This window comes from Lagenorhynchus albirostris, chromosome 17 (genome assembly GCF_949774975.1).
Source record: "Lagenorhynchus albirostris chromosome 17, mLagAlb1.1, whole genome shotgun sequence".
In the NCBI taxonomy this organism is placed as follows: Eukaryota; Metazoa; Chordata; class Mammalia; order Artiodactyla; family Delphinidae; genus Lagenorhynchus; species Lagenorhynchus albirostris.
This window is the reverse complement of record NC_083111.1, coordinates 45,937,632-45,958,297: the sequence shown is the minus strand read 5'-3', so window position 1 is coordinate 45,958,297 and position 20,666 is coordinate 45,937,632. Positions and strand designations below refer to the sequence as shown.

At 38.7% G+C, this 20,666-nt stretch overlaps 2 protein-coding genes and 1 long non-coding RNA gene across 4 annotated transcripts in view; 1 reads left to right on the top strand and 2 right to left on the bottom strand.

The window, feature by feature from the left end:
• Nucleotides 1-2,242: 2,242 nt before the first annotated feature.
• On the bottom strand, nucleotides 2,243-4,418 carry POLR2K (RNA polymerase II, I and III subunit K). Its single transcript, XM_060127503.1, has 4 exons — nucleotides 4,271-4,418; nucleotides 3,534-3,602; nucleotides 3,103-3,195; nucleotides 2,243-2,442 (listed from the first exon to the last, which is right to left on the bottom strand). The coding sequence occupies exons 2-4, from the start codon at nucleotides 3,592-3,594 to the stop codon at nucleotides 2,420-2,422; spliced, it is 177 nt and encodes a 58-aa protein (XP_059983486.1). The 5' UTR covers nucleotides 3,595-3,602; nucleotides 4,271-4,418; the 3' UTR covers nucleotides 2,243-2,419.
• Nucleotides 4,419-4,554: 136 nt separating this feature from the next.
• LOC132507828 (uncharacterized) overlaps nucleotides 4,555-20,666 on the bottom strand; it is a 37,349-nt gene continuing 21,237 nt past the window's right edge. The window contains exons 3-6 of one of the 2 annotated variants that reach the window (XR_009536326.1): nucleotides 6,335-6,413; nucleotides 5,855-5,965; nucleotides 5,512-5,659; nucleotides 4,555-5,323 (exon numbers count right to left, since the gene is read on the bottom strand). This is a non-coding gene — a long non-coding RNA (uncharacterized LOC132507828). The remainder of the gene's footprint in view (nucleotides 5,324-5,511; nucleotides 5,660-5,854; nucleotides 5,966-6,334; nucleotides 6,414-20,666) is intronic. The other variant, XR_009536327.1, reaches the window with a different exon arrangement.
• Nucleotides 11,813-20,200, top strand: FBXO43 (F-box protein 43). Its single transcript, XM_060127502.1, has 4 exons — nucleotides 11,813-13,299; nucleotides 15,547-15,649; nucleotides 19,653-19,856; nucleotides 19,952-20,200. The coding sequence occupies exons 1-4, from the start codon at nucleotides 11,828-11,830 to the stop codon at nucleotides 20,198-20,200; spliced, it is 2,028 nt and encodes a 675-aa protein (XP_059983485.1). The 5' UTR covers nucleotides 11,813-11,827.

The window sequence follows — 20,666 nt, the reverse complement described above, 5'->3', positions numbered from 1 at the left end:
AATAAGGAAAGTGAATCTTGGTAGTCACTGACATAGAACAAGGGACACTCTGGGAATACGGACCCAAAGCCTTTTGCCGAAGTCCATACTGTTTACTGTGCTCTTAAGTACTAACCAATTCACAAGTCCTATTCAACTTCAAAACATATCTCACAACCAGCTACTTCTCACTCCCTCTACGCCTACCCTGGCCCAGCCACCATTACTCTTAGCCTGAACTTTTACAGGTGGCCCCTAACTGGCTTCCCACCATCCCGTCCCTATATTGTCCGTTCCCACAGAACAGACCCAGTAATCTTTTAAGTCTGGGTGGAGGGTGGAGGGTGGATGGATGTGCATGTATTTGTACACGTAAGGAGGCAACTTGTTTTTACGTGTTCTCAGTTTACACTTTCTCACTTTATGTGATATTTTAATCTTCTTAAAATTGGTCATTTATGATTTCATCTACTAGTTTTGAATGTCATTAACTTCAATCTCTGAAGATAGCTTCAGAGTCTAAAAGCACTGAACTATCATTAATTCCTTGACTTTGACAAGCTGAAGTCAAAAGAAATAAACTGGCCAGTAATTGAGTAGCAGCGCTGGATTTGAACCAATTTCCATGTATTGATATTTTTGATGGACCTGCGTGTCTACAGCCATTGGTAAGCAGTTTAGTAGGGGACAAGTTATGTATTAGCTTCAAGCTCAGATTTACTGATTTTTATATTTATAGAGTACTATTCAAAAGGATCTTTTAAAAGCAATTTTATATCTATTTTACCTTTTCCTAACACTGTCCAGGTAGGCAAGAGGTAAAATTACATCCATTTTATAGATGATGGGGACACGAAGAGGTAACTGAAACGATGGTCTTGAGTTCCAGTGGTTAATACTTTTCCCATTAAACCACTGTCTAGTTAACCAAATAACAGTATTCAATTAAACTACTGATACACAAAGGACCTATGATGGAATAAGAATAGTTAAGAGCAACATTACCCAATGAGTTGTGGTTTAGGAGGCTGTCATAAAGAGATATTTATTGGGACTCTTGTACAAAAAGGACCAGCTCAAGAAGGAACATGGCAGGGCTTCCCTGGTGGCGCAGTGGTTGAGAGTCTGCCTGCCGATGCAGGGGACATGGGTTCGTGCCCTGGTCTGGGAAGATCCCACGTGCCGCGGAGCGGCTGCGCCCGTGAGCCATGGCCGCTGAGCCTGCGCTCCGCAACGGGAGAGGCCACAACAGTGAGAGGCCCGCATAGCGCAAAAAAAAAGGAACATGGCAGAATTACAAAATTATGAAAGCCACAGTCCAGGAAAACCTGGACCAAGGAAGCACTCTTTAAAAATCTTGAGTATGGGGTGGGAGGGAGGGAAACGCAAGAGGGAAGACATATGGGAACATATGTATATGTATAACTGATTCACTTTGTTATAAAGCAGAAACTAACACACCATTGTAAAGCAATTATACCCCAATAAAGATGTTGAAAAAAAAATCTTGAGTATGGTAGTACTTTGTATAGCACATAATAAATTTACAGAACTTAATATTTGAGGATGGTAGTAGAAACAATGTTTTGTTTTCTTTTTTAAACGGCACAGTTGCACAGTTAATACTTTCAATGTGCGAGACACACAAAACTATTAACAAAGTTGAAATATATCTAATCGAATCCTGGAACAGATGGAGTATCTGAGCATCCATATCCCTATCAAGGCAAAAGCTTTAAACATTCATCCAATTTAGTGTAAACCAACTCCTATTTTTTCTATATCCTGAAAGCAGTTTTTTACCTTAATGAATGATTACACCTGGGAAACTGCACCTGCCTTAATAGTCTGCTTCATCCACTTTACTTAGGGTTGATTTTGCCTTAGAGAAAGCAATCATTAAAGTTTCTTTTCCCTTGCCAAAGATTTAAAAAACAGTCAAGCATTATATACAAATACAGAAAGGCCTATGCCAAGTTAACAAATAAATTATAACTCAAAATGAGGTATGCACACTGATAGTAAGTGCGTTGGTATACTCTATACAAAATGAGGCTGGAGAGTTTACAAACAATTGGTGATGTAAAACAGTGGTTTCCTAGTAACTTACTTAATCAGACCTTTAAAGGGCCCTAGCAAACTTCATTTTTAACAAGGGCCCCAGATGATTCTAGGTTTTGATTAAAGTGTAGTTTGGGGAGTCACTTTTAACCTTCAATGTGTGTCAGATTACATATACGATAAAATTAAATTACAAACCATGTAACTGAACAAAAATATCTTTATATAAGCTATTAATAGATACCTAAATACAATATGGTTTTTAAAATGAAATCATGTGTATATAGTTGTATTCATAAAGTACACTAATCAAAAGCTATATGACAACATTAATAGCAAATCCAAATCCAAATGAAGACATTCCTCTGTATTTCATCTTTCATCGAGCATCAAAAACCACCACTATACAAAAACTGAGTTAAGGACAAAATAAGTACTTCAAAATTATATTAAAAATTTAATACTTCCAAGTCACTTTCTCTTTGCAATAAGCTAGTTATTTAATCTAAAATGCACAAAAGAATGAAGTTCACTATTTACTATGATAATTAGAAATGAACTAAAAAAATAAACTATTTTAATTATTAGCCCCCCCATGATACAAGAGACCAATGCACCAAGAAACACTAAAGCAGTGTTAAAAGTGATAATTTAGTGATCTAAAAAACACTGGTAGTTATTACATAACAATTTACTCTCAGTCTTTCAGCTAATTTGTAAGCCTCACTTATTCCATTAGGTAGCATACAAATTCAATATCTGTATTTCTCCTTGTATCATTTAGTTTGCCCATAAACTGAAGCTCAAGAATGAGTACTTATACACAGAATCCCTGAAAAAATACACTTATGAAAGCCAAAATCAACTAGTATTTAGATTATTTAGTATATGTCTATACATTGGAGTACTGGTCCATGAAAATGCTAATCATGGCTTTTGTTTTTTTGGTAAGCAATCCAAGTTGTTACCATTTTTACCAGAAATTAGTCTTTGACTATCAAACCATGCATTATTTTTCACTTCCTCTTATCTCATAGTCATAAAGCTTAGTTAGAAGGATACGTCTTTTAGTCCTTTTCTTGTACATTATTCTGTATCCACATTCTCTGCAACGGATTGGATCCCTTGATTTTATTTCATTTTCTGTGTGACATTCTAGAAACAAAACACGTTTATTCAATGCCTAAAAGAGAAATATTACAGACGAGCAAATTATCTTAACCATACTTTTCACCCAAAGCACTAAAGTATAGTATACTCAGTCTCAAGGGTATGTTGCCATTACCAACATATTAAGGGAGAAAGAAAAAAAGAGTGGCAGACAATGCATTTTTCCTAGGAAAGAAAATGAAATCTTAATAAGAGGATTTTTTTTAAGATTGTTAAAGTTGTTCTGCTTTCTAACTTTAAAGATGACTCATTTAAGCCAAAGATAAATGCAATAATTTTTTTAAAACCGAGGTGAAATACTCTTACTTTTGTGTTACTCTTACCTCCACAGATATATATCATTGGCTGCTGCTTTGGGGGTTGAACGTCCTTCTGGGTGTCCATTGTTGTCCCTGAAATCACAGACTCAAATATTTAATATCTCAGATGGCATCCTCACAAATCTAACCAGGCCTCAAGTTTCTCGGAGAAAGCTAAAAAGGTCCCAATTCCTAATCTGTGCTTTTTTCAAACCCTATAGGTGCGTCTAAAGAACGAAACAAAAAAACAACGTATTGTGCATTTACCCCCAAACTGGACACAATAATAAACACTTTACATATGTCATTTCAATTATGCATGCCATTTCATTATAATCTTTACAACAATTCTAGGAGGTATTACTCTTATTTTACAGATGAAGGAACTGGGGTTTAAAGAAGTTAATTTGGGCAGGATTATTCATCTGTTAAGAGTCAGAGATTTAGATCTGACTGCAAAGCTCGCGTCTTCATTTAACACAAGTTCCAAACTTTAGCAAGAGATTGCCAAAAAACTGTATCCCTCAACAGGAGAACGTGCGAACCGAAGATAAGGGAAGAACAAAGAAATAACTCCCAACAGCTAAAACGCCAACAGCTAAAGAGGCAAACAACCCAACAGCTAAAGAGGCAAAGGCCTAACAGCATCGACTCTATCCCCAGTCTCTCCCGACTCTAACCCCACACCAAACCTGTTTAGCCCCTAGCGTCTTTCCAGTTTTGGCCCAAATACCCACCCCCCCAATCCGCCAATTACCTACCCACGTAACACGGAGAAACTTCCCCGCTTCTCCGAACAGATTACGCCTCCCCGCTGTATGGCAGCCAACTTCCGGCGCTGGCTTATGACGCAAGCGGAGTCTCCGCCCCTTCCGCCCCAGGTGTGGCAGAGAAAGTCGGATTGAGTACGGGTGGGGAAGCTGGTTTGTTTTTTTTTGTTGTTGTTTTGCGGTACGCGGGCCTCTTACTGCTGTGGCCTCTCCCGTTGCGGAGCACAGGCTCCGGACGCGCAGGTTCAGCAGCCATGGCTCACGGGCCCAGCCGCTCCACGGCATGTGGGATCCTCCCGGACCGGGGCACGAACCCGTGTCCCCTGCATCGGCAGGCGGACTCTCAACCACTGCGCCACCAGGGAAGCCCAGCTGCTGATTTTTCTGTATTTCAGACTCCGGACAAAAGTGCTTGTTTCGGTCTCACCTGTTTTCACTTTTCAGGGAAGTAAAGCGTTTTAGAAGCTCCTCAAGTCGAAGGAGGTTTGTTTCTCTGACATATGAAGTCGGTAGAAAGTAACACTTTTCCAGGAGGGCAGAGAGTTAGAAGAGAAACCCAAGTGAAGTGCTCGTGGAATCCTAGGCTGACCGTTACTCCGAGGAACGTAGAAGAATCGGCTCCACCGCTGATTTCCACGTAGAAAAGCACTTTTCAGATTATGCATTTCCAGTCGTTTGATACCTGTGCCGGGGCAGTGGAGCAGCCGCCCCTATCCTTCCTTAGAATCATTTCGTTTTTGCTTTTCGCCCCTTTCTCTCCTAGGCTCCCGTCATCCCTGTAACCCCCTCCTTTTACTCGTTTTAAAGCACAGGTGGGCTTGCGGGCAGCTATGTCAATTACTCCCACTTAAAGCTAAGGGATTTAGGTAGTGGTAGCTGTCCATTGACCCTCCTTTCATCCCATGTATTAATTCCTTCCCAGAAGAACAAAACGACTTGTCCAGTGGAGGCGTGTTCTTTCCAAGATCAAAATTTTAGTGAGACTAGTAACAGTTGGGGTCACAACATTTGCATTCGTTTGCTTCTTTCACAGCAGGTATTTTACTTATATCACGAGAGAGAAGAAAATGAAGTTAATAAAAATTTAGAAACTAACCAGTTGTTAATAACTATTTTAGTTAATCTGAGAAGCAGGTTTCTTTCTGCCCAACATGCACTACTTTGGTTTTTATTAAGCAGGCTATACCGCTTTTCGGTCTTCCATCCAGCAACTTGGGAACCTTGAGCCTCACCTTTCACTTCCAGAAGGAATTCCAACTGGTTGCACCTCCACAGACCAGCCTGAGAGATTTAACTCGATTTTCTCAGTCTTCCTAGCTGCCGATTTTTAAATTTCCAGGAAACACAGTGGACTGTCCTGCTTCTTTCTCCACAGATAGGCTAAGATAGAACATAAATATTTTAATCATCAGCTCTCTTACGAAATACCCCTCCTCTTAGCCAAAGGGAAGAGGTAATCCAATAGAACAGTCAAAATTAGCTTCACTCAAGAAATATTAGGTAAAACCATTGTCATGATAAGAGAAAGATTATGGAGTGATCCAGAAAGTGTAACTTTAATCATTGCAAACTGACCTGGGTTCTGACTATGCAGCTTGAGGTTATCAAGATGATGCTGGCACATAACACAGTTTGTGGAGATCAGAATGGATCAACACATGTAGAATACAAATGGGTCCTGGAACCCTACAGAGGGTTAGGGTAAAGACAAGTTATAGCAAGGAGATCCAGAATTTCAACAAGAGTTCATGTCGAGGCTAGTTCCCAATGCAACATTCTCTTTCCTATCAGCAGGAACCAGTAATTTTAGGACCATTTTGGAGCATGGTCTGTGGAAGCTGTTATCAATGGTGACAGCTAACTTTTCTTGAGCATTTGCTACGTGCTGGACATCATCGCATTGCTCTCTCTTAATGAGGGCATTTGTTTTGCCAACTTGGATACTAGTGTTTTTAAATGCTTACATTGCAATAATATGGTTATGGAGATGCAAGTTGCTATTTTCCCCCTGAGTATCTGTTTTCCTTTTTCTTGATCATACTCATTTAAGTATACCTGCATAGCTTGACTATCATGGTGATGGAAAACCCTTTCAGTATGTTTTCCTGGATGGTCTCCAAAAGAAGCGTTAGCTCTGTGGAAAACATATGGGTTTTAGAATTCTGAGGTCAGTAATGAGATTACACCCAATCCAGAAAGGGAAGGGAAAAGGCCAAAGACTGTGATGTGTAAAGAATAGGAAAATATAGCTCAGTGGCTTAAATTTGCGGTATATGAGTAAAGCTAGGGCAAGCTACATGTAACTAGGTGTCTTTTTTCCATTTTTGGGGTGGGGAGGGGTGTAAAATTATTCTTCGAGTGAATAGAAGGGAGTTATGATACATTCTTTTACTCTTCAGTTGTAACAAAATATCTAAAGAAAAATTACTAGAGAAAGAGAAAAGGGCAATGTTTAATCGTGTTTTGGGGTCGTGTGGCTTTTATTTAACCATAGGCAAAATCCCCTGCCCAGTTTACAGTGGAGTGGGGAGCAGACCTTACACAAAGTAAGTAAATAATACAGTATTTTATAAGGTGATAAATTATATGGAGAAAATTCAGGAGAGGAGGCTTGCAAGTGCTGGGCAGGGAGTGGAAAATAGAGGCTTGATTGTAATAGAGACTGGTTTGAAGACCTAGAAAGGACACTACTCATTCTATCTGAACGTGTGAGGGAGGCTTCAGGGAGGTGCCATCTTGAAGAATGTGTAATTCACCAATTCCTTGCCTTAAGTCCTACAGGTACCACAAACGTAACAACCTCGCACTAAATTCATCTTATTTTCTCCCAAACCTGTACTCTTCGCTCCTCACCCCCTGCTGCATGCAGTTCATTCAGCCAACTGAATCAGGTGTAGGTTCTTCTCCACCCCCATTATCTTCCAGAGTAATGCAGTAGTTTCCTAAGCCACCCTCACCTCTCTTCCTTCTGTCTTCCATTCTGCCACCAGAGTGGTCCTTCTAAAATGTCCTACATTGCCTGGGACTTCCCTGGGGGTGCAGCAGTTAAGAATCCGCCTGCCAGTGGGGGACAGGGGTTCGAGCCCTGGTCCGGGAAGATCCCACATGTTGCGGAGCAGCTAAGCCTGTGCGCCAAAACTACTGAGTCTGCGCTCTAGAGCCCACGAGCCACAACTACTGAGCCCGCGTGTCTAGAGCCTGTGCTCTGCAACAAGAGAAGCCACCGCAATGAGAAGCCTGCGCACTGCAACGAAAAGTAGCCCCCGCTCACCGCAACTAGAGAAAGCTCGCGCGTAGGATAAACTTCAGACTCTTAATGTGCATCCAAAACTCTCCACGGCTTGGCTTCTTCCCCTTGTCAAGAATTTTCTTTGCCCTTTCCTCAAACCAGTCTTAGTTTCCAGCTGTAACAAATTATTTGTAGTTTCTCTAATGTGCCCAACTGTTTCAATTTTCCTGCTGGTACATTTTGTTTCAAGTTTAGAATCACCTGTTATCTGTCTTTAAAGATGCTACCCTTCCTTCAAAATCCACCTCATATCACAGTCTATATAAAGGTAGCTCTGCCCACTCTTCCACTGTAGATTTAGTTGATCCCTTTTCTTTTGTGTTACTACCATTCCTCTACTATAGCACTTACACCAGTGAGCCCTTCAGGGCAGTAACTGCGCCATTCCATCTTTGTATTCCCAGTACCTAGCCCAATAATTGGCACATAGTCAGAGCTTAATCATTGTTAGTGAGTTTGATTTTGGATATATGGCATTTAGGATAACTGTGGGGCATCCACATGGAGAAATGTTCTGTCGGAGGAGAGTGGTAACAGTGGCTGTTACTGGCTTTAAAGTAATCCTTTTAACTCTGAATGAGAATTATGTAAGCACAGAATGGTAAAGTAAGAAAAATGTTGGGTAGGACGCCCATTTAGGGAGTAAGTAGAGGAAAAGAAGCCAGAAAAAAAGAATTAGGAAGAAGTTGCCAAGAGCAGAAGGATGGAGCCTGGCACTAAAACATCCCTTTTTAGATGCCTAAAAAAACAAGCATAATGATGTCTAGAGATGCTGTAACCAAGTTAGTCAAACCTTTCAGACTTTATCCTATGTATAGCTGAACTTCTAACCTAAAATGAGTCATTCTGTTTGTAACCTGCTTTTCACGCTTGATTTCATCTCCGGAAACATTTTCAAGTGAATGTTTTCCTACATTATTTTTAATAGCATCCCACTGTAGGACCTGTTAATCTTTCTATACAGTGTTCCCCAAAGTTAAAATGGGGAGGGGAGAAGAGCCTATCAAATTAGGAAGCCCTCATGGAGCCTCGGAGGGGTGTGGGCATGGAGGGATGGGAAAACGAGTACAGACTTCCTCGGGCGGAGGCTGGGCCAGGGGCCTGCGGGTCGCGGGGCCGCCGGCTGGGGCGCCGCGGAGCGAGAGGAAGGGGCGGCGCGTGGCGGCGCGCAGCGGTTACTCAGGGCGGGCCGTTCAAACCGAAGGAGGGAAACGCGGCGGCCCCACACAAAGCTGGCGTGGGGGTTGCCATAGCCTGGCGTCGCTGAAGGCGAGGCCGCGGCTCCTCCCCTGCGCTCCAGAGGCAGCCGCCTCGGTCCTCGCCCGCCCGTCGACCCCGTGGGTGCGGCCGCCCCGTGTCTCCAGGTGGGCGGGAGCGGGGGACGCCAGGTGTGTGCGGGCTGGCCGGCCTCCGGGCTTCCCCGGCCCCGCGCCCGCTCTCGCTCTGCTTCCTGGGTGCCGGGACTAGAGAGGCGCCCCGACGCCGTTCACTTTCCCCTCGCTCTGCTCCAGGAGACGGCCCACCCTCCCTCTGCCCGTGGGTGGCTTCCTGGGCCCTGGGGCCAGGCCGGGCCTCCCTCCGACAGCCTGGCCTGGGGAGGGGTCCGCGGAGGGACGAGAGGCCCGATTGAGGCCTTGCGGAGACCGTTAACCACCCACCCGCCGACTGCTCCTGGGGGAGGAGATGACCGCGCTGCAGCTTACACTGCATCTCAGAAACCCCAATTTGGGAAGTTTCCTCCATTCCAAGGCTAGCTGGAGAAAACAAAGATATTAAAATCACTGTTGTCCGGAAAGCTGGAGGAAATTCAAAATGATTTAGGCCTTTTCAAGTGTTAGAACTAATCCCTGTAGCATGTACTTCACGTATACAAATTTTAGCCAGTATCGTGCTACTGCACGTTTTAATGAATTGTTCAAATTAAAATTTTCTCTTTAAGTGGTATTACTTTGGCACGAATTTTAAAGGCAAAGTGAGAAATTTCCTTTTTTGGAAGCCTACATAACGTTGACGTCTAAGAACTCAAGCTTTACTGATGGTAAGATTTTACACTTTAACAAATGAAGGAAATTTGGTTCTAATTTGTTATCATATTGTAAGTACTTCATTGAGTTAATCAGTTCTTTTTTTTTTTTTTTTTAAGAGCGCTATAGAGATAAGTGTTCTCAATCCTTATCAGGAGTCTGGTTTTAAAAAACGAATATTGAAGAGGCTTGTTTGATTCATCAGTGAACTGTTGAATCAGTAAAATTGAACAAGTCAACAGGCGTTCCACGATTTTGCATAAATAATTTTAAATTTAAAGTTTGAATAACCACATTTTGTTTGAGACCAATGTCTTGGGTTGAAAATGATGAAAGGTGAAAAAAATGATGACATCAGAGAAAGCACGGTGGAAGCAACTTCAAATGTGTAGATGAACAGAAAAAATTAGGAAGCTTTTTGTATGTTTAAAGCAACCGGTTTATGGGTTTTAGCAGGGAGAGGATGATCTCTGCACCCTTACTCTTGTTTCTAACAATTTGACGCTCAGATTCCCAAATTCTAGCATGGTGAGACACCTAGTGGTGAAGTAGCAGAATAGTTACATTTGTTGTAACTTTAAAAAAAAGGCTGGGACCTAACTTTACCAAATGAGTGAAAACTGTTAACTTAATAGAGTGATTCTCAGAGAGGGGGAAATATTCGTGGATGGAGGTGTAATTTGAAAACACATTCTATCTTATTAACTTAATATTTTGAAAACAAATTGTTTAAAAATATAATATGAATTATAGAAAGCAAAGTTTGATAATTTTGGCTGGTAAGCATGTACGGAAGAGAGCAGTGATTGTCACAATCTGAGGGAATCTAAATCAGAAGAGAACATGTGTGAGATTTACCAAAACGGAATATAGGTTTTAAAGACTGAAAAACACCTAGATACTTTGCCCAGTAATAATGATCTCCTAATGATCATTACACCATAAAGAAACTATTTGGTTTTGTGGTTATTGTAGCAATTTTTTTAAGCTCATTCATTTACATATTTAACTGATGTAACTTAAGCATAAATAAATTACTTTCCCATTATACTCAACTAAAATACATCTTCCCAGGATCTTTTTAATAGAGAAGAATCGTGTACTTGACCTGGAGAAAACTTTGAAAGAATGACAATTTTCTTAGTGTCCCTTGAATAGTCTGCAGAAATATATGCTATGATAACTTTCTTATCTTTTCTTCTTATACTTTGAGCTAAGATGTAATTCAAGTTTCCACAAAGAAGGAATGCAATGATAGTGTTGAAAAGGTGAAAGAGTAAAGTATTTCCTTAAAAACAAATGAGTGAAGTATTTCCTAGTGTCATTCCTTACAAATATAATTACTGAATCACATTTCTTCTTTAAGGAATGTACTTGAATTCTTTATTTGCAATTTCAAGAATATTATAAAGGGTGGGTTTCCCCCAAATAGAAAATATTTAGAAGATGAGGCATGAATGAGTATAACTTGCCAGGTTTGACATGGCCATGTATCTGTGGGGCAGGGGTTCATTTTGGCTAACTCAAGAATGTGTTAGTAATTTATTAGTGAGCCAAAGAGTCTTTGCAAAGGTGAAAGTCTGCCAATTTAGACCTTGTGAATGGTCAGGAGGACTGAGTTTCTGAGACAGGCCCGTGTTACAAGTATAAATGACATTATCCTAGAGTTGTTTTAGCCATATTGCAGTTTAGTCTAGTGGCAGCACTTACGTGACACATTTCCCAAATACATGTTTAAAAATCAACATATAGTTTTTTTTTAAGCAGCTTTATTTACATCGCAAAATATCGAAAGGAAATATCCAACTGACAAAATATAGGTCAGCACAAATAAGCTAGAATATTAAAACTACAATAACGTACTTTAGCGCTGTAAAAGTCATAAAGTAATAAAATCATCTAAAAATGATGCCATGAGATTTTTTTTTTTCTCAAGTGTAGTTCAAGAAAATATTTCTGCATGGTGCCTAGACTATGCTTAGTCAGGTAATCTGTGAATATTTATTTCCTGGAAATTTTGGTCTTCGCGATGTTAAAACATTGTTTTATGTAAGAGACACATGAGTATAGTGTAGAGTAATTTGTTTTTTAAAGTAACTTTTTTTATTGCCATACAATTTTCCATTATTATTTGTGCTCATAACAAGTAATGTATTTTGGTGTAAGCCGCCAGACTGTTCATTTCAAAGGAAGAATAAAATTTGTTTTCACTTTGTAGAAACAGAGATTTTGAAGATGTCAGAAAGGCATTCAGGTCAAGCTGGCACTGGAGCAGGAAATGAGGTGGACTCTCCTATTGTCAACATCAAGTCGTCCAGCTTTGGAGACTTTTGTTCCACATCTTCATTTCAAGATAGTGGCTACAGTGAGCTGTTAAAATCGTGCAGCTTTGATAATACAGTTAAAGAATCATTTGGAAAGAAAGAAAGAGGCTCAACTTTAATCCATGAACATCCTGAAACTTCAAGTCTGGCCTTAACACATAGTTTAGAGTCTCCCACTCAAAGAAAGAGATTTGTCTTCCCCAGGAAGGAAAAGGATAAAACCCCAGACCTTTGTGAAACTCCTAAAGTCAGTGGAAAAAAATTTTTACTGCGCAGAAGATTGGACGTATCTTTCTCTCTTCTAAAGGGGGACTTTGAATCACAAAATAGTTCTCTCGAAAGTAGTACAAGCCAAGTTCCCAATTTAGAAAAAAATATTCCAAGCAGTGCTTCAGGTTTCCCAAGGCAAAATAATTTTAGTTCTTTAGTTACTAGCACTTTGAAAACAGAAGAAGCGACTTCCAGCAGTCAAAAAGTGAGACTTAATTTTTCTCAACAGAAGACGTCCACAGTTGATGATTCCAAAGATAACTGTAGCCTATTTGAAGTTGAATGTATATCTCCAATTCAAGGCAATAGTTTTAAAGACTCTATCACACATGACTTTAGCGACAGCAGTCTATGTATTAATGATGAGAATACATATCCTGAACTTCTGGGCTCTTCGGTCAGTAGAACAACTTGTGGAACAGATGAGGACATATTTGTGACTCCAATAAGTAATCTTGTAGCAAATGTTAAATTTAATGTAAGTCAAAGGCTTTCTCCTTTAGGTGAAGTGAGACACAATATTTCAACACCTGAAGACAGTGGCTTTAACTCACTTTGCTTGGATAAATCAGAAGATTCCCTCACTGACCAAGAGGGCTCTTTCCAAGAACTGCTTCAGAAACATAAGGGAACTCTCAAAGTCAGGGACACGGTAAGAAGATCAAGGCGTCTTGGAAGATTAAGAAGACTGTCCACCCTTAGGGAGCAAGGCTCACAATCTGAGACAGAAGAAGAAAAGCAGCCCAACCTCTCTGGCTCTGAATCAACACCAGTGGCCACTTCAGACATCTCAGAGAGTCAGCCAAGCAGTGACAGTAAGAGTGGGGATTTGAGTTTAAGCTTTAAGAATTTATCAAAGACCCCAGCCTTGCAGTTAGTGCATGAGCTCTTTATGAAAAGCAAAAGGAAAAGACTCCAGCAAAGCGGTGCACGTGAATTGTTAGAAGAAAGGGACGGGGGGAAAATAGCTGTACTACAGCGTGTACTTGCAGGCCTGATTGGCAAGAAAATGGGTATAGAAAAACTGGACATCTTAACAGAATTAAAATACAGAAACTTAAAGCATGTTCTTGCTATGGTTTTAGATTCCTTGGCTGCAGAAAGCCTATGCAGGTAAGAAATTTTTTTTTTCTGAAATAAAACTGCCTTTTATCACTTTTTTTTTTTAAGTTGGAAAGCTTTTCTGTTAGTTGAGTACTTTTTTTTGAAATTTTGTTTTAGCATCTCTATCTTGGATACTTTATATTTTGTCAAAGGTGGTTTAGTGAAATTCTTCAGTGTCTCAGAAATTTCACAGAAATTTCAGTATATTGAATGTCGCTTCATAAGTAAAGAGAAACGAAGTCACATATATAGGAGTATTGAGGGTAGGAACTAGAGTTACAAGACTAAAGAGAGACTGTGTTTATACTGGCAATTTTGCGAAGTGCAGGACTATCAGAAGACAAGGCCCTTGGGAATGCCGTGACCAGGAAGGAGGGAAGCCATGTGGAACAGGATTTTTGCAAGATCATGGTTGGGGAAGGACATGCAAGAGAGTTAGTGAGCCTCTTTTTCCATAGGTATGTGTGAAGAGTTGGGTTCATAGAATCCTTACTCTTTTATGGCCCCTTCTTCTATTAAAACCCTTCTTCACCTTTTCCCCATAAATTAAGTGTAGGCTATTGTAGAGAATTGTAGAATCTTATAGCTGGAAGTCTTCTGAAATGTCTAGTCCTATCATGTATTTTGCAGATGAGAAAACTGAGCTCCAGAGAAGTGATCTGCCAATGGTCACTAAAGGAGACAGAAACAGATCCAGGTCTACAGCTGAGCCCTCTGATTTCTAAGCCCATATTTTCCCAAAACTCTTATTAAGGTTTAAGTCCTTTCAGAATAGCCTTGATCAGGAATGTCTTTGGTGTAACCCAAGTAGGATGATAAGCAGATTAATGGCCTACATACATGTGCCTTTAAAAAAATGTTCAAATGAGATAAATTACTTGTTTAAAAAAATAAGGAGATGGCTGCGACATAGGAATTTTATTTTTATATGCTGGAGTATTTGGATACAGACCAGTTAGAATTAAAACTTGGGTGACTCTTTTGGGTGCTCGCTTGTAGGAACAAATGATATTCAGTCATATTTCAATAATTGCCTTTGCTGCCATCCCTCTAGATTTATAGTATTTGTATTGCAGAGTGCATGTATAATCTTGGCAGTGCTTATTCTTGGTAATATGAGAAATTACAGTAAGTTGAAATAGCTGAGGCAAATACCCAAACATGTATTTCATTTCTTCCCCATTAATGAGTGACTTTCTGCCTATATCTCTCCATCTATCTGATATAAGGCACATGTATCGGCTTAAGGAGAGGCAATGGCAATTGAAGTGGCCACGGTAACTGGAAGAATAGTAGTGTTGACAACTCAACTGTAACCTGGGGCCCTCCATAACCTTCTCCTGACCTCATTCACTTTGAGTGATTTGTTAAGTTAAAGTAATAAAAAAAGACCATATTAACAGTTGCAGGATTAGCTTTTCTTTAATAATGAATGTAGTCCAAGTTATTGATAAATAAGCAATCACTAGACATAAATTGTGTTTTTCTTTAGCTGCTTTAGTCTTATAAACTTTGGTTTATAAAATTGGAACTTTGTAGTGCTACCCACAATAATGTTTATTACAGCTGACCCTTGAACAGCCAGAGATTAGGGGCGCTGACCCTCTGCCATGCAGTCTAAAAATCTTTGTATAATTTATAGTCAGCTCTCCATATCCGAGTTTCCTCCGTATCCGCGGTTCGGCATCCCTGGATTCAACCAACCAGTCTGTGTAGTATTTACTATTGAAAAAATCCACCTGTAAGTGGATCCGATCCACAGAATTCAAACCCATGTTGTTCAGGGATCAACTGTATTTGGCACTTAGTACTTCCAATAAAGGACTGATTGCTTTTGTGTTTATTTAATCAAAGTGACAGAAATTTGTTAAATACAATAATAGGAGAAATTTATAGAATCTCTTGCACTACAGTTGATAATCATTTGCTGCATGTCATGTTCCAAATTTTTAATCTTAGTGTCATGTCTAAGTTAAATCCTCTTAATCAGCCTCACAGTGGACTCATTTGGGTTTATATATGAAACTTTGTTTTTCCCTTAACCATTTATGAGATAGTAATCTGTCAATATGATGCTGGCATATTTTAATAGGTATTCTTTCACAACTATGCAGATCAAGTCATATTTTTAATGTAAAATTTTAGCTTTAAATAAACTATCCAAAATCTTTAAAATGAATTTTTCTTATTGTCATGTGTGAAAAATATTAATTCTGTGGAATATATACAATATAAGGACTGATCTTTTTGTTACAGTATTTGGAAAGTGAGCAAAAATTGGCGTGAAATTATTATTCAAGATAAAAAAGCAAATCAGAGGAGGAAATTTCATATCACACAACTGAAAACAGATACTGAGGTAATGTATATAATACTATTCTAAAATGGATTTGTATAAATATCTAATAATCCCATATGGCTGGACAACCTCATTTGGTTTTCCTGCTATCTTTTAACCTTTCCATTTACCAACATTGACTCATAAACTCTTTTTTTGTTTGTTTTTGGCTGTGCCACGTGGCTTGTGGAATCTCAGGGATTGAGCCTGGGCCACGGCAGTAAAAGCCTGGAATCCTAACCACTAGGCCACCAGGGAACTCATGCACTCATAAACTCTTTACTTTTCCCAAACTCCATCTCTACCCAGTGCATCAGTGGAGTAGCCTAACTGACATCAAGAACATCTTACTGGGTTTTGTTGTTAAGTGTGTATGCTGTTAGCAGTATTTGAGTACCATTTGAATAGGATATGCTGGACCCTATTCATAGTTAGACATCCTTATAGCATTTTCCCATCCAGTCTTTTGAGTAGATACTACATGCAGTTGCTCAGATTACAATGTGAACATTTGTGACGTGATCCCTTGCTTTCCTGGCACTCATACCCAGTGCCAGTGGGTGATACCCAGTGAGTGATAGTTATAAACAGGTGATTACAGTACAGGTGTGTTAGAGGAAGCCCAGAGTTCTCTCTATTGAACATTTAAAAGGAGTGGGGATCAAGAGGAGGAAAAAATGCATCTCAGCTGAGAGCTGAATAACGAGTTAGGGAAGGTGTTTCAGCAGAGGGAATAGCATATATGGAGGCCTGGAGGTGAGTGAGCATGGCAGATTGGTACTTGTAAGACATCATAAACTTGTGCTCTCTTGAAGATTTGAGGTCCAGCTTTGAAGTTACAAGAAAAGTTCTACAGAAGCTGATTAATTCTTTCTGGGGATACTACTTTGTATAACAGGCATCTGATGACTCTGGCACCCATATTTACTGTATATTCAACTTTTAGACCTTTCTTAGGCATCAATACCAAAAGAAACTCTGAGAATTAACTTTCTTATTCTTGTTCTAGTAAAAAGTGTTTAATAACATAAGTAAATTTATAATTTGGTGAAATATAATAACTGAGATGAAGCATGGTATAAACTAATATGAACACCTAGATACAGATTGGGGAGTTTCTCATTCCAAGGAAATATTAGGGACCGCTATTAACTAAAGTATTGACTTTCTATTTTATTTGAAGAAACGTTTTACCTTCTCACCTATAATAATCCTTCACGACTGACTCACGGCTCTAGGCTACTGCTGCAGCTGCTGGCTCTGGGAGCTTATAATACTGAAGATATAAATTTCCTTCTTAACTTATCTTTTTAGAGTGGCTCCCTACATGCTAAGGACAGACCAATAGCACATTTTTAAGCAAGTACCCATTAATATTAAACTTTTAGCTCCATGTACTCTTTACATCCTATGTGGAAGAAACATGTTGTACTGGTAAGCCTTTGGGTAGTTCTAGATAAAGCATTCTACCCTCATATCCTAGCCACCAATTTTTTTTTTAACTTGGTTTCTTAAAGGACTGTACTTTTTCCTTACTTGAGTATTTTCCTTTATTCTGATTTGCTTTAAATTTTTTTTTCAGTAGACACAGTACATGGTTTAAAACATCAAATTGCACTTTAAGGCTTATAAGAAAGCACATATTCTCCTGCCCTTCCTACTCTTGATTCTTGCCCCATCGAGGCAATCACTTTTTAGTTGTTCCTTTTGATATTTACCTCCATATTTCTGAATGGCATGCCTTTACTGCTGTTTCTTCTTTTGTTTTTTTCTATAGAGGGACTAGGTGAGTTCTCTAACCTCTCACCACTACCTATCTACCCACCTCTCCCTCTGAAGTCCTTTCTCCTATCTTATGAATGTAACTACACCATTGTTTGGGAGCAAATTAGAATTAGGTGCTGACATTATTAAGACTGCGTTGAGATTCTTATGACTTTTTGACAGCTGTGACATGTAGTACAGTATGATTATACCTGTTATACCTTTTTTCCTCAGAGTTAATAATTGCCCAGTTTCTTTCTTTCTTTCTTTTCTTCTTCTTTTTTTTTTTTTTTTTGCTTACTGTTTCTCTATACAGATCCCTGACTCGTCTCCTGTTATCCACCAGAACTGGAAATCTCCTCTTAACTCTGAATGTATCAGGTATTCTACCTGTTCCCTCTTTTCCTCAGAGACATCCTTCCAGATGCCTTTTGCCCTCCTCTTCTGAAATGGACTGGTTGCTTTCTACCTGAACTATCCTAATGTATATCATTAACCAAAACAGAAAAATTATAAAACAAAGTTGTTTGGTGGTTTTCCTCATACTTGTATAGTGTCACTGAAAGCCCTTTATATGTAAAAATTAAAACGCACACACCAGCTATGTGTGATAGGATCTCTATTTAATCTGTTTGCTTTGCAGCAGTGAGAATGACCATTAAAATCAGAATATCACACTTTTTCCATTGAATTTCTTAATTTACTGTAGTCTTCACTGTTTTCTTATAATCATGGAAATGAACATCAGTAAGGTGACTCCCCTGTCACATTTAAATATATTCTGGTAACGTGATGGAGATTATATTTTGAAAAATGTTGGTGCTCATGAATGCGTGCCTTTGTTGACTGCTTGACCTTATACTGTTCAGAGATAGTAGCACACATTTTAAGCTCCAACAGGGCAGGGATTCGACTGTTTTATTCACTCGACACCTAGTAGATGTTTTATGAATGTTTGTTAAATGAATGAATGTTTCTTCTGTGGATGAAATTTGCTTCAACAACATATCTCTATTCATTTTTTGGTGCATGCAGCATCACTGTGTTTGCCAACTGCATCGAAATCCAATGGGTGTCTTCTTTTAGTATGCTCTTGTGTCATACGCTTCTAGCTTAGGCTGCAAATCATTTATAAAGTGTAACATAAAGAGATGTATTGAGTCCTTGAATAAGTTCAACTGTATTAATTCTAATTTCTGAAAACCAATATTCATCCATCACACTTATGCATATGTTGTTAAACTGTTAATGGCATAATTTTTCATGGCCAGCTAACTTCATTCCTATACTTATCCTACTGTCATTTCTCATATTTTTAACTCTCCCCATTTAGGAGCCAACTCTGGCAAAAGGAGACTATCAAGGGAGAGGAAACACAATTATAGTTGGACACTTAAGGAAATTCACCTGTAGTACATTTTATTTTGATAATTGGTTACAAATGCCAATTTGTTAAAAAAAAAAACTTACTATTTTTTCTCATTCCCAACCTTAACAAAATAGAAGGCTATAAGGATTATTCATTGAAAATATTTCTTGGCTAAATATTTGAGTAATGTGGAAATCCAGTTCAAATAAGAGACATTTTTTTTCTCCTTTTAAAATATCAAAGCTGTTTAAAACTCAAGTGTAAAAATTAATCAAGCATTGCAAGTATCTGGTATTTGTATAAACCAGCCAAACAAATTGGGTTTCATGGTCTAACCAGGCCCATTATTTTTCTGACATGCGGCTAAGGTAAGAAACCTTCAAAGAATTCCATGATGTCCCATAGTAAGCTTTGATTCACCTCCTCTTACACCTTGGCCTAAAAGGGGACTTGGTAAACTCTGATCTGTGGGCCAAATCCTGTCCATCACCTGTGTTTTTAAAGTAAGTTTTATTGGAACACAGCCCTGCTCCTTTCATTTACATATATCCATAGCTGTGTTTGCTAAAACAACAATTAAGTAGCTTGTAACTATCTGGTCCTTTTCAGGAAAAGTTTGCAAACCCACGCTCTAAACAGAAAAATAACCAAGCATGCAAACTTAAAGCTAGCATTTATTGTCTTAATTTTTTCTTTTTCTTTTCCTTTGACTTTTAAATGCTAGATGAGAGGGTTTTTTTTTTTTTTTTCCTTTTTTCTAAAAAGGAAAGGTTTAGGGAGAAAATTCCAGTAGTGTAAAACCACTTCCAAACATTTAAATACATGTGCATCAGAAAGCTGTCCTGGAACTTTTGATATTACAGTGTTGACCCCTCTTGTCTTTTACCACAGGGGGCTATAGTAAATGTTGATGATGCTGCCACTCGGCTCCATCTTTTAAATCGATCAGCTTTAAGATCTGTGCAAGCACAGGCTAGGACACCAGGTTTTCAGAAAGAACAAGTTTCAACATTTTCTCCTTGGGGAGAAGTTTTGACACCTATAGCGAGTTCTTCTGTTACTCACTTAAGTAGTAAACAGGAAGAATATGTTAAGGTGAGTATCATAAGTTATTAAATATTTACAGAGTTTGAAATAAAGCAATTCTCTATGCGAAAATGGAAGATTTAGTTTGTGTGCTTTTACTACAGGTTGCCAAAACACTTTTTATTGATGAAGCATTAAAACCTTGCCCAAGGTGCCAATCCCCTGCTAAGTACCAGCCTTATAAGAAAAGGGGACTATGTAGCAGCACAGCCTGTGGTTTTGACTTTTGTGTGTTATGTTTGTGTGCTTATCATGGGTCTGAAGAATGTAGTAGAGGAGCAGCAAAGCCAAGAAATAGAAAAGATGCTCTTCCAGGAAGTGCCCAGAGTAAGCGGAATTTAAAACGCCTCTAAAGAGACTTCACATATAAAAGAAGGACATTTTGTTTGGCTTAAAATTATGAATATTTTGAAAGCATGCAAGTCTTCCCATCAATGACAGATGATGATTTATTTCCTACTTTGTATATATTGTGATCCATGTCATTGTATGTTTTCTTTAAAGTAGTGAGCTTTGAAAAAATCTTATTTTACAATGTCATTTTTACTCATTTTAATAATTTAGTGTTTTTAAATAAAGAATTTTCAGTGTTATATATATGTATTTAACTGTTTCATGTAACATTTAAAAATTGTGCATTTCATCACTATGTGTTGAAATGTTCTTCGATTACTTTTCAAAAGTAGTTTTCCAAATAGTATTAAAAATTCTGAACTTGAGATAGATGGCCTTATAGATTTCAAAATCTTTGAATATTTGACTGATGAAATGTAAATAAAATGTTTTCAGAAGTTCTGTTGAATTTATAATCTCAATCTT